Source organism: Protopterus annectens, chromosome 13.part0 (genome assembly GCF_019279795.1).
Source record: "Protopterus annectens isolate FY-2018-M chromosome 13.part0, PAN1.0, whole genome shotgun sequence".
NCBI classification, from domain to species: domain Eukaryota; kingdom Metazoa; phylum Chordata; order Ceratodontiformes; family Protopteridae; genus Protopterus; species Protopterus annectens.
Genome location: NC_056747.1, coordinates 844,344,266 through 844,360,142, shown reverse-complemented (window position 1 = coordinate 844,360,142; position 15,877 = coordinate 844,344,266). Strand labels below are relative to the sequence as shown.

At 46.1% G+C, this 15,877-nt stretch overlaps 1 protein-coding gene across 1 annotated transcript in view; it reads left to right on the top strand.

Moving 5' to 3' along the window:
• GGNBP2 (gametogenetin binding protein 2) overlaps positions 1-15,877 on the top strand; it is a 677,078-nt gene that overhangs the window by 265,057 nt on the left and 396,144 nt on the right. Inside the window, exon 12 of the mRNA XM_044054566.1 lies at positions 7,242-7,284. Coding sequence (XP_043910501.1) covers positions 7,242-7,284 — 43 coding nt within the window. The remainder of the gene's footprint in view (positions 1-7,241; positions 7,285-15,877) is intronic.

Genomic DNA, 15,877 nt, shown 5'->3' with positions numbered 1-15,877 from the left:
GATGCTCAAAATGGCCGAAGACTTGATTACCTTGATCAGGGGTTCCCATCCCCATCATGATAAGAGGCATAGGCAAGACACTGACTATCAATATTCAGATCAGGTTTCTATTTCTTCTGATTCCTCTTCTGATCAGGAATACTCTCCCCCCCCCCCATGAGGATTCTGATGCGGAAGAATCTATACCTTCAGCATCTCCTCCTGAGGGACTGTTCTTTTGGGGAAACCTTGCGTACCATGAGGGAGCATTTCCACTGGGAGAGCCAAGATTTTTCAGAATCTAAAAAGAGGCTCAGGGATTTTCTTTTACTACCTCAGCACAGGCCTCTAGCCATTCCACCTGTGTTAGACATTGTAGATGTGTTTTCGGAGTCTAGTCTGAGCTCTGACCCCTTACCCCAGCTCCTGTTAAGCCTGACAGATATTACAGGGTTCCTGACTCGCACAAATTTCTTTTTAAAAACCCTGCTGCTGACCCAGAAACTATTTCACAGGATCCAAAGGGAGTTGAGGCTTCCACTGCAAAAAACCCAACCCCCTCTGACAGAGATTCAAGGGCACTGAATAGATGGGGAAAAAAAGATATACACATCTGCAACTTTGGCTACAACGGCCTTAAACTGTCAGTTTCATATGCTTAAGTATCAGCAGCATGTCACGGGATTGCTTAAACAGAAAATGTTAAATTCTGAATGTGCAGAAAACAAGGAAATGCAGGATTTATTGTATGCAGCAGAACAAGTTGGAAAACATACTTTGCAATGTGGGTTTGATTCTTTGGAGGCCTCTTTCAGGGCCGCAGTTATGGGTTCTGTAATTAGGAGGCATGCTTGGTTAAAGGAACAAAATCTGCCTGATCATGTTGAAGTTAAATTACTAGATGCCACCTTTACAGCATGATACTTTTGTTTGGTGTTAAGGCAGAAGAGGTGTTAAAGAAAATGGAGGACAAAGCTAAATCTATGCAAACTGTCAAAGATTTTTAAAAGTACATCCATCTAGGTTTAGTAGACACTGGCCTACAAAAAATTGGTCCTTTCCTGTGTCGGACGTCAGAGGCAGATCCAGATGCTCTAGGGGCAGATCCCAGGCGCAACATTTTTATAGGCCCAAGCAATGGGGTACTTCTACCTCCAAAGCTGGAGAAGATGGTTCACAAACATACAAGAAACGGTCCCAATGACTTCCCCCTGCCTGCAGCAAGCACTTGTCTTCTGGCAGTACCCTTAGGGGGAAAATTTAGCACTTTTTGCTCAATTGGCACATCATAACCCAGGACAAGTGGGTTCTAAACAGTGTCACAAGGCTAAAAGTTCCATTTCCAAACTCTGCCAAAGGCAAACGGCTGGTCAGATCTGCTAAAAATCAATGGGCAGAGGCACAAAAGCAAGTCTCATCCCTCATGGACATGAGGGCCATTCAACAAGTGCAAGAGCAGGGACAAGAATTTTACTCTACTGTTCTTGGTACTCAGGACAAGGCCTGGAGGCCGACACTGGACCTATCTATTCTGAACACTTTCCTGGATATTCCAAAATTCAAAATGTTGACTTTGCAGCAGCTTCTGCCCATGCTGGGCAAGAATGCTTGGCTTGTGACTTTAGACCTAAAAGAGGCATACCTGCATGTTCCAATCAGACAATCATGCAACTATTTCTAGCATGTCGAAGGGTCAGTTGCTGGCGTCCTCTCCTGTTCAGCTTGTGAATCTGGGAATCTTGAGGCAATGTTAAAATTGCCTCATGTACATAGACAACCCTCTCCTCCTCCCAACAAATACAAATGTATGCGAGAGATGCAACTATATAGCCAAACTGGAGGCTGAGCTCTCTCAATTCAGTACTGGCAAGACCAGTCAGGAGGAGAAGGTAACCACGCACACCACAAACCCAGTCTCACATAGAACTATCACAACTGCAAACCAAACACATAAACACACAAAAACATACTCTGAGGCGCTGATTAAAAATCTACCAAAACAACAGAGGCCACCAAAGCAGACACCCAAGCAACCACCACCTCAAGACATAGCACATGCAACACACAGTTCACAAAGTCAGTGTGCTAAACAGTCACAGCCCTTGAGGCCAAACAACATGCCAGACACACTTGTAATAGGTGACTCCATAGTCACACACTGACGTCCCGAGCACCAGACTGAACAAGGAAAAGGTCACAGTAAGCTGCCTGTCGGGAGCTAGAATCCGCCACATAACACAAGCACTCTGGTCACTCCACAGCAAGTACAAATATGACTCCGTCATTGCACATGCCGGTGTGAACGACCTGAGATGTACCTCCCTGGACTACATGAAAGAGACCTAGAGGAGCTCTCTGATTATGTAGCCCAGGCCGGTATGACCCTGACCCTGAGCAGCATCTTACCCTCACCAAGAATGATGCCACAGTACAAAGACAAAATGATCAGTTTTAACAATTGGCTTAATTACTGGTGTCATTCTAAGGGGATCCAATGTCTGTCTGCTTGGGATGACATGCTTGACAAGCCATGCTGCTTCGCAAGGGATGGCTTGCACCTGTCACCCCTGGGCTTCCGGATACTGGCCAAGGCTCTTGCCATCCCCATAGTGCCTTTCTTAGGCAAGGCTCAAATGACAAACCTACCCCCCTAGAAAACACAAGTGGAAAAAAACTAAGGGTAATGCTGCTCAATGCCAGAAGTCTAAACCTCAAGATGCACGTCCTCGAAGCCCTCCTCAGTATGGAGAACATCGATGTCTGTGCAGTGACTGAAACCTGGTTCAAGGCTCCTGAGAGCACCCCAGCACTATCAGGTTTTACCTCATATCATGCTTTCCGGCCCCAAAACTTGGACCGAACCACAAAAGGAGGGGGAGTATCCATATTCATCGAAGATACCCACACCTCCGGGTTAGTGGCAACGCACGAAACATCGGAGACCATCCAGGTGCAACTAACCATAGGCAAAACTGCCTTACAGTTTGTAGCACGCTACAGACCACCCTCTCAAACTCAGGAACCCCACACAGCCTTCCTGAAGACACTGGAGAGTATGAATGTCTCTCCAAATACCATCATTTTGGGAGACTTCAACTACCCAGACATAGACTGGGAACATTATTCAAGCCCCAACACCCTAGCCCAAAGGTTCCTAGAATTCATAAACTCAAATGCAATGGAACAACTAGTCACCATTCCCACAAGAGGAGACAATATACTAGACCTGATCATCACAAACATGGGGACAAAATGCTCCACACTGGAAGTATATCCCTCTTTGGTAAGATCAGACCATAAATTAATCTCACTGGATATCCACATCCCGCCCCCACCCCCTGCACAAAAGACCACAGTGAAGAACTTCTCAAAAGCCAACTTCACACTTAAGACTGAAGTAGTATCCTTCAAGGCCCCTGAGCCAGTGGAAACCACAACCCACATTGCTGAATCCTTTGCAAATGCCTTCTACGGGCACCTTCAAGAACGCATGGATCATGGAATCCCAAATAAAACCAAGACCCATTCCCCCAAAGGCAGGCGCCCGGTCTGGTGGACCCCAGCCATAAACAAACTTTACAGCAGGAGGAGGAAGCTACTACATGACGGAGCAAAGTCCCCAAAAGGGAAGGCATCTCTGATCAGTACTAGCAAAAAACTACGATCACTCATAAAATCATCCAAGGCCAACTTTGAGAGAAAAATCGCAAAAGACACAAAAGACAATCACAAGGCCTTCTTTAGCTATGTTAGAAACCTGGGTGGAAACTCCCAGATATGCTCAGAGTTGGTCCAAAATGACACAAAATGCACTGAACCCACTGACATTGCCAACATTCTGGCAGACCAGTTCAGTGCAAATTTCTCCTCCCCCTCCCCCCCAGAAGGAGAAATAACTATCCCAGCAGAGTGTAGCCTCCCTAACATCTCAGATGCCCAGGTGAGAGCCGCCCTCTCTAAAGCTAAAAACACAGCATCAATGGGACCGGACGGTGTCCTGGGCTGTGTGCTACATGAACTCCAAGAGGAACTAAACCCACATATAAGGCTGCTGTTTAATCTTAGCCTTACTACAGGATCGTGCACTCAAAGAGTGGCGTATGGCAACAGTGGTCCCACTTCACAAAGGCGGTGCTTCTACGGACCCTGGAAATTACCGCCCCATAAGCTTGACAAGCCTGGTCTGCAAAGTTATGGAGAGGATCATTATGGAACTCATAAACAAAGACATTGGGGACCTACAGACATTGGATCCTACCCAATTTGGCTTTGTCAAGGGCAGATCCTGCCTTTTGAACTTTGTTGACTTTTTTGAAACCGTCACTAAGGCCATTGATGAGGGCAAGGCAGTTCACACAGCCTACCTTGACCTTGCAAAAGCCTTTGACACAATACCCCACTCAGGCATCATAGACAAACTCACCTGCTTAAATGTAAACCCATATGTCACAAGATGGGTTGCAAACTGGCTCAAGGCAGAACCCACAGGGTCAGAGTTGCTGGAGCTATGTCAGACTCTAAGCCAGTCACAAGCGGTGTCCCACAGGGCTCAGTCCTGGGACCCCTCTTGTTCGGCATTTATTTTTCCGAGGTACAGGCAAACATAGGAGGATTGTGGCTGATAAAGTTCACAGATGACTGCAAACTGGGCGCCATAATTGATATTCCAGCGGACACAAACATCCTTCAGAGAGGCCTCATAGAAACGGATAATTGGTGCCAGAGCCATGGCTTTAAGCTGAACGCCAAAAAATGTGTAGTCATACCCTTTGGGAAAAACAAGGTACCCACAAATTACCACATAGGTGGTAATCCATTAAGTACGGAAGAGGTAATCAGGGACCTAGGGACCCAGGTTGACAGTAACCTCTCATTTGACACTCACATTGCCAAAGTGGTTAGGAAGACCTTCTATATTGCCCACCTTATGAAGGGTTTCACATCTAGATCGAGAGGTCATTGTGCCCCTGTACTCTTCTCTTATCAGGCCAATGATTGAGTACAGTGCCCCATTTGGGATGCATCTCACCCGACACCTGCCGCAGTTGGAAAGACCCCAAAAGTTCCTCACCAAGAGAATAAAGGGTCTTAAACATATGTCATATGCTGCCTGACTGAAAAAACTCCAGCTCTATTCAGTCGCATATCGCCTACTCTGAGGTGATCTGTGCCTGACGTACAAGGCCATGTCCAATCCGGAATTAATGGACATGCTCCACCTCAGAAAATCTAAATCCATCAGAGCCACGAGAGCAAGAGACTTGAACCTCAACACAGAAATAAATAGGACATGCTGGAGGGACAGATTCATAACCCAGAGGCTCCCTACACTTGAATAGAATCCCAGTCCATGTTAGGCAGAGCCCCTCACTGATTCTATTCAAGAGAAATCTTGACAAGTGGATGGGAGATCGTAGGTTTACCCCGGGGGTCATCTCTGTGTCACTACTAGACAGAGGCACAGTAAACTAAACCCTAAAAGGGCGTAGTATTCTCATCCTAAGGGGTGGTGAAAGCCACACACACTCTGGCTAAGCTTATAAATGCCCTAGGGTAGATTAGCCTAGTACGAACCTAACAAGATACCCAAGATTCAAGGCTGGTTCAATGAGTTACCAATTCTCTGCACTGCCCTTTGGCTTACCTACTGCACCCAGGGTCTTTACAAAGTGCCTGGCACCAGTAATTGCATTCTGCAGACAGAGGAATACAAATATATCCTTAATTGGACGACTGTCTCATTCAAGCAGAGAACAAGGACATTCTTCAACATTTGCCTAGGGTACGCAGTCAACAAAAAGAAATCAAAACTAGTACCCTCACAAGAGATAATAGTCCTGGGTGCAAGCTTGAATATAACTGCCCAGATGGCTTATCTCACGCCAGACAAACAAAGGCAACTGACTACCTATTTCAAAATGTTGGCAACAAAGGCCCAGTTATCTGCAAGAAAAATTCTGCAGGCTTTGGGCTTCATGGCATCCAGCATCCTACTAATTCCATATGCAAGACTACGTATGAGGAAACTTCAGTGGTATCTAAAAAGTGTTTGGACTCAACATTGCCACAGCCTGGAAACTATAATTACTCTCATTCCCTGCCTGCGACAGGAGTTCCGATGGTGGGCAACGGCATGTCACCAGAACAAGGGACAGCCATTCACATTACCTCCAGCCGGGCAGACACTAACAACGGATGCATCAACTACATGGCAGGAAGATGCGTTCAGAGCACATGGACCTCAAACCAAATGCATCTACATATCAATCAAAAAGATGTTGGCTGTTCAAAATGCCCTGACAGCCTTCAAGGACCTACTTCGTCCAGGACAACTACTGATAAAGACAGACAACACTACAGTAATGTGGTATATAAACAAGCAGAGGGGGGTGCATATTCTCCTTTGCAGACTAGCCCTGACGTTGTGGGACACAGCATTGACTTACCAAGTACATCTGCAGGCACAATTCCTGCCAGGAAGGAAAAATACTCTGGCAGACGAACTAAGCAGAAACCTCATGGATCCCCACGAGTGGCAGCTGGATCCACAAGTCTTCAGCATGATAACAAGGAAATGGGGGTGCCCGGACATGGATCTACTTGCTTCCCCTCACAACTACCAACTAAAAAGATTTTGCACAAGGATTTTTCACAGACAGGCATGGAAAGTGGACGCCCTATCCTTCAGCTGGAAAAAATCTTATCAGTATATGCCTTTCCACCTCTGCCTCTCCTACCCAAGGTACTCCTAATGGTCCGACAGGAGAGGCCAAAGATGATACTGATTGCCCCAGACTGGCCCCGCCAGCACTGGTAACCAATCTTAAGGAGTTTGTCTCAATGCCCATCTTGGACCTTACCTCAAGTACCTCATCTACTGTCGCAACAAAACAATCAGATCCTGCACAGCCAACTCAGGACTTTAAACCTGGCAGCATGGCGGATAATGTAGTCATACAAAACACACCTCTCAGCAAAGCTGTGATGGATGTTATTTTGGAAGCCAGAAGCCCTAGTACGAGAAAATCTTATGCTGGAAAATGGAAGAGATTCTGTGCTTGGAACCAGGCACAGTGAACAGATACAGATGTGCCAAACATTCCTCAGATTTTACAATACTTAACTGAGATGCTGGATAAAGGCCTTTCTTTCTCATCTATTGAAATTCATATGTCTGCCATTTTGGCTCATTACAGTGCAGAGCCACCAATCTTTTCTCATCCATTATTAAAACCCTACTTCAGGGGAGCCAAAAATGTAAGGCCTCCAAGGAGATCACCAATGCCTGCTTGGGACTTCAGCTATGTCTTGGAACAACTCACCGTGCCTCCTGTTGAGCCAGCGGCTTCTGCTGATATAAAGTTTTTATCTTGGAAAACAGCTACTCTCCTAGCAATAACTTCTGCAAGACTAGTTTCAGAGCTACAGGCACTCATGGCTGTGGAACCTTTTATCATATTTTATTTGGACAGTGTCCTTGAGGACAAACCCCAAATTTATGCCTAAGGTGGTGTCCAGTGCGGCTCTTAACCAAGCCTTTCATCTGCCAACTTTCTATCCAAATCCGCAGAACAAGCGGGAAATAATTCTGCACTCTTTAGACGTGCACAGACAACTTAGATTCTACTTGGACAGAACCAAAGTTTTTAGTAAGACCAAGCAATTACTAGTGGCATGTGCTTCAGGCTCACAAGGAAAGGCCATCTCAAAGCAGACTATTTCAAAGTGGATAGGCCACTGCATTCATTTTTGCTATTTATATCATGGAAAGCCAGTGCCTAAGGGCATTAGGCCACATTCCACCAGAGCTGCAGCCACTTCAGCAGCCTTTCTCAGGGGAGTACCAACCAAGGACATTTTAAAGGCAGCTACTTGGAGTTCAGTGCACACCTTTGCAAAGCACTGTCATCTGCCACTCTAAATCCAGGGCAGGCTTTGCCACTGCAATGCTGCAGGGTCTTAGTCACTCCTAATGCTGTTTAGCTCCAGCCTCTCAACCATAGCATGGGAATCTATGCAAATGTAATGACTGCAACAGTGAAACAATAGGTTACCCACCCACCAACCCCCTTTTCTTCTGATGGAACTTACCTTTCCTTCTCTGAGTTATACAACCTATGTGGTGTATTTGCTTGTAGATGAAGGTAAAGTTTATATTGGTGCATTCAATTTAAGTGGTGTCTGCTGCTTCTTTTATACCCCTGACGTCAGGGAATGGGTGACAGCAGCTGATGCAGGACCCAAAACTTTGGAATTCAGGCCGACTGAGGGCAACCTGCCAGCAGGATTACCCAAATGTAATGACTGCAACAGTGAATACACTCGAACATCTACATTTATGGTAAGTGTGCACAACTGTACTTTTCTCAGATGGGCCAAAAACTAAGACCACCCAGGAGAGCCCCAACTCCAGCCTGGGACCTTAACTTTGTATTGGGGAAAAACTCACTCTGCCTCCTTTTGAGCCAGCTGCAAGTGCAGAGTTAAAATTCCTTTTTTGGAAAACTGCTTTCCTTTTAGCAATCACTTCAACAAGAAGGGTATCTGAATTACAGGCCCTTATGGCAGTGGAACCTTTCATCATCTTTCATTCGGACAGGGTGTCCTTCAGGACCAATCCCTCCTCCATGCCCAAGGTGGTATCCAGTGTGGCTCTTAATCAATCCTTTCATTTCCCAACCTTCTTTTCTAATCCACAGAGCAAAGAGGAACGGATACTGTACTCCTTAGATGTGCACAGACAACTTAGATTTTACTTGGACAGGACTATAAACCTCAAAGGAAATCTGAACAACTGCTGTTGGCATTTGCTGCAGGGGCAGAGGAGAAGGCTATTTCAAAGTGAACAATTTCTAAATGGATAGGCCATTGCATTAATTTCTGCTATAAGCACCATGGAAAACCTATCCCACAGGGGATTAGACCCCATTCAGTCAGGGCTGCATCTATCTCTGCAGCCTTTCTCAGGGGTGTCCCTACCAGAGACCTCCTAGAAGCTGCTACCTGGAGTTCTGTACATACTTTCACCAAGCATTACCATTTGCCAATTTTCTCTAAATCCAGAGCTGGCTTTCCCAATGCAGTTTTGCAGGGCCTTATAGCTGGTCCTAATGCTATCTAAATTCTTCCTCTCATCCTTAGCTTTGGGAATCTACCCAAATATGATGACTGCAACAGTGAAACACGAACATGGTACAGTTGTGTACACCTACCATAAATGTAGATGTCCGAGTGTGTTCACTGTTGCAGTCCTGGTTACCCTTCCTCCAGCCCCCTGACTTCTTTTGGCTATACCTCTACACTCCTTTACTCTGCTTAAAAGCTTTTTGGTGTATTTGCTTTTTTGTTGGAGGTATAACATGTGTGTGTGTGTGTGTGTGTGTGTGTGTGTGTGTGTGTGTGTGTGTGTGTGTGTGTGTGTGTGTGTATCTATATCTATATATATCTATATATATATCTATATCTATGTGTGTATTTAATTGCTTCTCGTTAGGGGGGCACCTGACATCTGGGGCAAGAAAAACTGATGTAATTGCATCGGCTGCATGCTTTATACCCCTGACTACCTAACGTCACAGAAGATGAGACGGCAACCAATGCAGGACCCAAGACTTTGATAATCAGGCCGACCTGAGGGCTAATGCAAACAGATAACCCAAATGTGATGACTGCAACAGTGAATACACTTGAGCATCTACATTCGTGGTAAGTGTACACAACTGTACTTTTTGCATTCACTTCCTTTATAAATTTCCTTTAGCGTTGAATGGTTAAACAACTCATTAATATTAATAGAACTTAAAAATCCATCACATATACATTAAAACACAAGCACCTATTCATTTTAACCGCATCTGCCTACTACTACTTATTATTGAATTTATAAATAAACTGAGTAACATCTTACTAAAGCACTTGTCATTATTTATAGTAAGGAGGCCCAAGCTTTGATTACTCTCTGAAAAAAACTGACCCATATTACTGGAAGATTCCTACATGAGACAATATGTGGGGCATAAACCCACGATCATTTGTGATTTTCCAGCATTGTGGGCTTCTCTTTCATCTAAATTTGCTGCCAGTAGAGTCCGTGAATGCCGTTTTTATTTTATTCAGACTTTGTTCCCACTGCTAATGCCTCAGGCATTTTTGGCTACCTTGGACATCAGAGTTGCATATCTACATATCCCCGTAAGGCCCAAATACAGGAAGTATTTGCACTTCTCTGTGGGTTCCTTGCAGTTTCAATTCCCTGCTTTGCCCTTTGGACTATATACTGCTCCAAGGTTATTCAAAAAGTGTCTGGCTCCAGTGGTAGCCTATTACAGGGTCCAAGGGATACAAATATTCCCGTACTTGGAAGACCACCTGATCCAGGGAGATTTTCAGTTCCCTATACGACCATCCCCCTGACGGTCATTTCTGCTGTTCTTTTGTGTTTCACTGTTGCAGTCATCACATTTAGGTTATCCCTGCCAGGGTACCCCTCAGCCGGCCCAAATACTTGAAGCTTAGTATTACGTTGGTTGCTGTAGCTTCAGGACTGACATAAGGTCATCAGTAGTATAAAGTAAGGCAACCAACGCCATTACATCAGTTTTCTTGCCGTGGAGGCCGCAGCAGAAGCAGTTTGCACAAGTGCCGGTCGGCCTCTACCTGAGTTTTCATCTTCCAAGTTGAAGTCTTCTAAAGCTAAGTACCCCATTGGGAATAATTGTTTCTTGCACTAACCAATGTCAGAAAAAGTTAATTGTCTTGCCTGTGGAAAGCAAATACGATACCAAGACTTCCATTCTTACTGTGTCACTTGTTTAGGCCCAGACCATGACGTTCCCCGTTGTTGCTTCTGTGCTTTGTTCAATGCCAGAACTATCAGTTATCGGACCCTTATTGTAGCCAGATATTTTCACTTACAGTTCTCGAATTCTGATATGGCTTCAGTAAGCCATCTGACCACAGATCTACTGGAAAAACAAAGATAGGCAGACCGCACAGGTCCAAACCTACTAACGATTCTTCCATTAAGCTAGTCGTCAGTTTTCCGGTCCTCAGGCGCTTTCATAGCCCCTGATGCCCGCTTCTGGTGATTCGCAGGCAGCTACTGAGACCCTTTTGGAGTCTGGTATGCCGCAAAACTCTTCGACTAAGGAACCTGCGGTTGTCTCTACCTTAGATGGGTCCAGAGCCACTGAGCAGGCACCGGCTTCTGAGGAAGTCCTTTGCACTACCGATTCTCGACACAAACGTCTTTTTTCACGGCTGTCATTCTTTCTAAAACAACGAGTTTCAAAGGCACAGGGTATGAACCACAACCAAAAAACTGACGACCCACTCTCAGGCTCCTGCTTCCTTGCCTCAGTCCCAAATGCTTAAAATGGCGGATGACCTTATCATGCTGATCAGGGAAGCTAAGCTTACCCCCTCCAAAAGGAAAAAAGATCTGTCCCCTGTAGTTTTGTCTGAACAAGTCAGATGAATCTGATGCATCTGAATATGAAGACATGTAACCCATCTCTGCTGTTGAGGATTCTGATGCAGAGGATTCCATTCTTTCAGCCTCTCCCCAAGAGGATTTTTCCTTTGGGGAAACCCTGCATACCTTAAGGGACCATTTTCAATGGGAGAGTCGAGACTACCCTCAGTCTAAAAAGAGACTCTGAATTCCGAGATCTTCCACAGCAGAGACACTTTATCACACACACACACACACACACACACACACACACACACACACACACACACACACACACACACACACACACACACACACACACACACACACACCCCCCGTCCTGGATGTTGTGGCGCATGTTTTCCTGGACTCCAGCTTGACTCTTGGCACCCTCCTTCCTGTACCCAGAAAACCAGACTGGTACTATAGAGTCCCTGACTCGCACAAATTTCTTTTTAAAAATCCTACTGCTGACCCTGAGGTAATTTCTCAAGGGCCTAAAAGAATTAAAGCCATCTCTGCTAAAAATCCCACCCCCTCAGATAGGGATTCCCAAGAACTGGACAGATGGGGTAAAAAAGTATACACCTCAGCTACTCTTTCTATCAGGGCACTAAATTGCCAGTTCCAAATGCTGAAATTTCAGCAACATACCCTGGAATTCCTTAAACAAAAAATGTCTTCTTTTCCTGCTTGGGCAGAATCAAAAGAATTACAAGAGTTGATGCATTCTGCAAGTCATGTAACTAAACACACGTTGCACTGTGGTTTTGATGCCCTAGAAGCTTCTTGCAGGGCAGCAGACACGGGATCTGTCATTAGAAGGCATGCATGGCTTAAGGAACAGCCCCTGCCAGACCATGTCAAATCTAAATTGTTGGATGCCTCCTTGCACTAAGATAACTTATTTGGCACTAAGGCAGAAGAGGTTTAAAAAAAGATGGAATAAAAAGCAAAATCTGTGCAAACAGTTGATTTCTTGCAGTTCCAGCCACCTAGGTTCAGCAGGCATTGTCCCACCAAACATTGGTCCTTTCCTGCTCCCATTAAGCCAGTCCAGCCTAGAACCCAGGGAACCAGACCACACACAGTAGCTACAGGGAATGCAGAGATCTAAGCATTGGACTTCCTCCACTTCAAAACCAGGGAGTTCTAAGCCACCCTCTTATGGTAAGAGCTCACAATGACTCACCTCTCCCACCCTCTACCTCCACCCACCTTCTCTTACCCCTAGGAGGAAAACTCTCCTTTAACGCAAACATATGGGCCACCATTTACCAATGGCCATTGGGTGCTGAACGTGTCTCGGGGATACAAATTTTCCTTCCACACCCTTCCAACCCCAAAAGGGTTCCCAGATCTACCAACAAACCAGTGGGCAGATGCTCGAAAGCAAATCCTTTCCCTGCTGTCTGTGAGGGCAGTAGAGCATGTTCGTGCATAACAGATGGGCCATGGTTTCTACTCCAGGCTTTTTCTGGTACCCAGAAAAGAGGGCACCTTACGCCCCATCCTCTATCTATCCATTCTTAAACACCTTCCCGGTGATCCCAAAATTCAAAATACTCACCCTCCAACAGCTGCTTCCCATGCTGTCCAAGGACGCTTGGCTAGCCACCCTAGATCTAAAAGAGGCCTACCCTTCACTTCCCTATCAGGGAATCATGCAGGGAATATCTCCGTTTCAGGGCAGGATCTCAACACTTTCAGTTCTCTGCACTTCCCTTTGCCTTATCTTCTGCTTGCCAGAGCCAGACATTTTGTGAAAACTCTGGCATTGCCTTTTGCAAACAGAGTAATATTCAGATTTACTCATACTTAGATGACTGCCTTATCCAGGCAGACAGCCAGAAAAAGCTACTCAAACACCTGGCCTTTGTAAAGACACTACTAACCAACACTAAGAAATCCAAACAGGTGCCCACCCAAAGGATTATCTTCTGGGAGCAAGCTTGGACACAGCATCCCAGATGGCATACCTTACACCAGAGAAACAAATTTTTCCCGACAACCTACTTCTCAACTATTCGCCTGGCCTCTGCTATCTGCAGGCTCTGGGGTTCAAGGCATTTTGCATACTACTTATTCCATATGCCACACCGCATATGAGGAAACTTCCGTGGTACCTAAAAAGACTTTGGTGTCAACCCTCTCAAGACTTGGAAACTCTTCTACCTATAATTCCCTACCTCTGAAAATTTTTATTTGGTGGGCAACAGCGTGCTCCCACAACAAGGGACTGCCTTTCTCACCAACCCCGCCCCAAGACTTTCACCACAGACGCATCAGAGTATGCTTGGGGTGCACACCTGGACGGCATGTGCATACAGGGCCAATGGAGCCTGCAGCAAATCCCTATGCACATCAATCAAAAAGAGATGATGGCTGTGCAGCACGCCTTCATAGCCTTCAAGCCCCTTCTCTCTCCAAGAACTCTCCTAATCAAAACAGACAACACCACTGTGATGTGGTATATCAACAAGCAGGGAGGGACTCACTCCTACCCTCTATGCAGGCTGGCCATGACCCTTTGGCACACAGCCTCTGCCATGCAGCTACACCTGTTAGCACAATTCCTACCAGGCTCTCTCAACTCTCTGGCAGACCAATTAAGCAGAAATCTTTTGGACCCACACGAGTGGCAGCTCAACAGAAGAACCTTCACCCTCATTACTCAGAAAATGGGGCACACCGAATGTTGACCTCTCTGCCTCCCACACCAACCATCTGCTCAGCAGATTCTGCACCAGGGAGCATCACTGCATGGCTTGCAAAGTGAATGCCTTGTCCTTCCTCTGGGTAATTCTATCGGTCTATGCCTTTTCTCCACTAACTCTCATACCCAGGGTACTGCTCAGAATAAAGGAGGAAAAACCAAGGACCATTCTTATAGCTCCAGACTGGCCCCAGCAGCACTGGTACCCCTTGCTGTGAAGCCTGTCCCCACTGCCCCCATGGCATCTTCCTCAGATTCCAAACTTCCTGACCCAGCGGGAAGGGGGATTTCATGCATCCCAAATTGCAAACACTCATTTTGGCAGCTTGGCTTATTCCCTAATCCCTAACCAATCTGCCAACCTTGGTAAACGGGATATTCATCGTGTTACCCTGCTGCAGTCAACATCACACTTGGGTTATCCTGCAGTCAGGCGGTCCCACAGTCGGCCCGAATTCCAAAGTCTTGGTCCAGCGTCGGTTGCTGTCGCTTCTTCCCTGATGTCAGTGTGCCAGGGGTATATGAGGCATCCGACGCCATTTTCTTTAGTCTTTCTTGCCGCGCGGTGCCCGAAGCAGAAGCAGTTCGCAAGTGCCGGTCGGCCGACACCTGAGAATTTCGAATCGAATTTCAGTCCGAAGTCTTCAAAGCTACATACCCCGTTGGGGAACCTTTTCTTGCCTCAGTCCGATGTCAGAAAAAGTTAACAATTGCATTTCTTGTGGGAAGCAAATACCTCATAAGGACTTTCATTCTTATTGTATACCTTGCCTAGGCCCAGACCACGACGTCACTGGTTGTCGGTTTTGTGCTAGGTTCAATAAGTGAACTATAAAGCGACGCTTTGATTTCGCACGACACTACTTCGGTATGAAATTTAATTACACTATGCCGTCGGAGCAACCGACTACCGGTATGCATAAAAAACTCAAAGATAAAAACAGCCAGCCTAGATCCAAGCCAGACTACGAGGCCTCGGCTGGGCTGGCCGCCGGTTCTCCGGTTTTCAGTGAGGTGCCTACGCAGCCTCTGACCGCAGAATTGGAACCCCAGAACGCTTCGGATTCTCAAGCAGAGAGTTCTAGGCCGAAGCAGCCATTTTCTTTAGGTCCTAATGGCAACATTGCAGAAGGAGAAGCCGGTGCTGCGGAAACACCTTTGGTTACAGAAGGTGTCTTCAGATAGACTACTCTCACCATAAAATCTTATGTTAAGCTTAAGACTTCTCTAAAACCAAAAGACTGCACATCAGTCTCCAGTTCAAGGCCCCATGCCTGAGAAACCAATGCTTAAAATGGTGGAAGATTTGATTTCCCCCCAGACAAAAGGCCTAGACAAGAGGAGGATTTTGCCTCCTCTGATCAAGTGTCTATTTCCTCAGGCTCCTCTGAGGAACAGGATTACTCCTTTCCCCCTTATGAAGATTCTGATGCTGAAGATTCCATTCCCTCAGCTTCTCCCCCTGAAGACTTTTCCTTTGGGGGAACCTTACATACCATGAGGGAACATTTCCACTGTGAAGGTCAGGACTACTCCGACTCAAGAAACGGCTCCGAGAGTTCCTCTTACTCCCCCAGTACAGACCACTTGCTATCCCTCCAGTTTTAGACATCGTGGATGATGTTTACTTAGAATCTAGTCTAAATCCAGATTCTCTGCCTCCTGCTCCAGCCAAACCAGATAGATATTATGGAGTGCCTGACTCGCACAAATTCCTTTACAAACGCCCT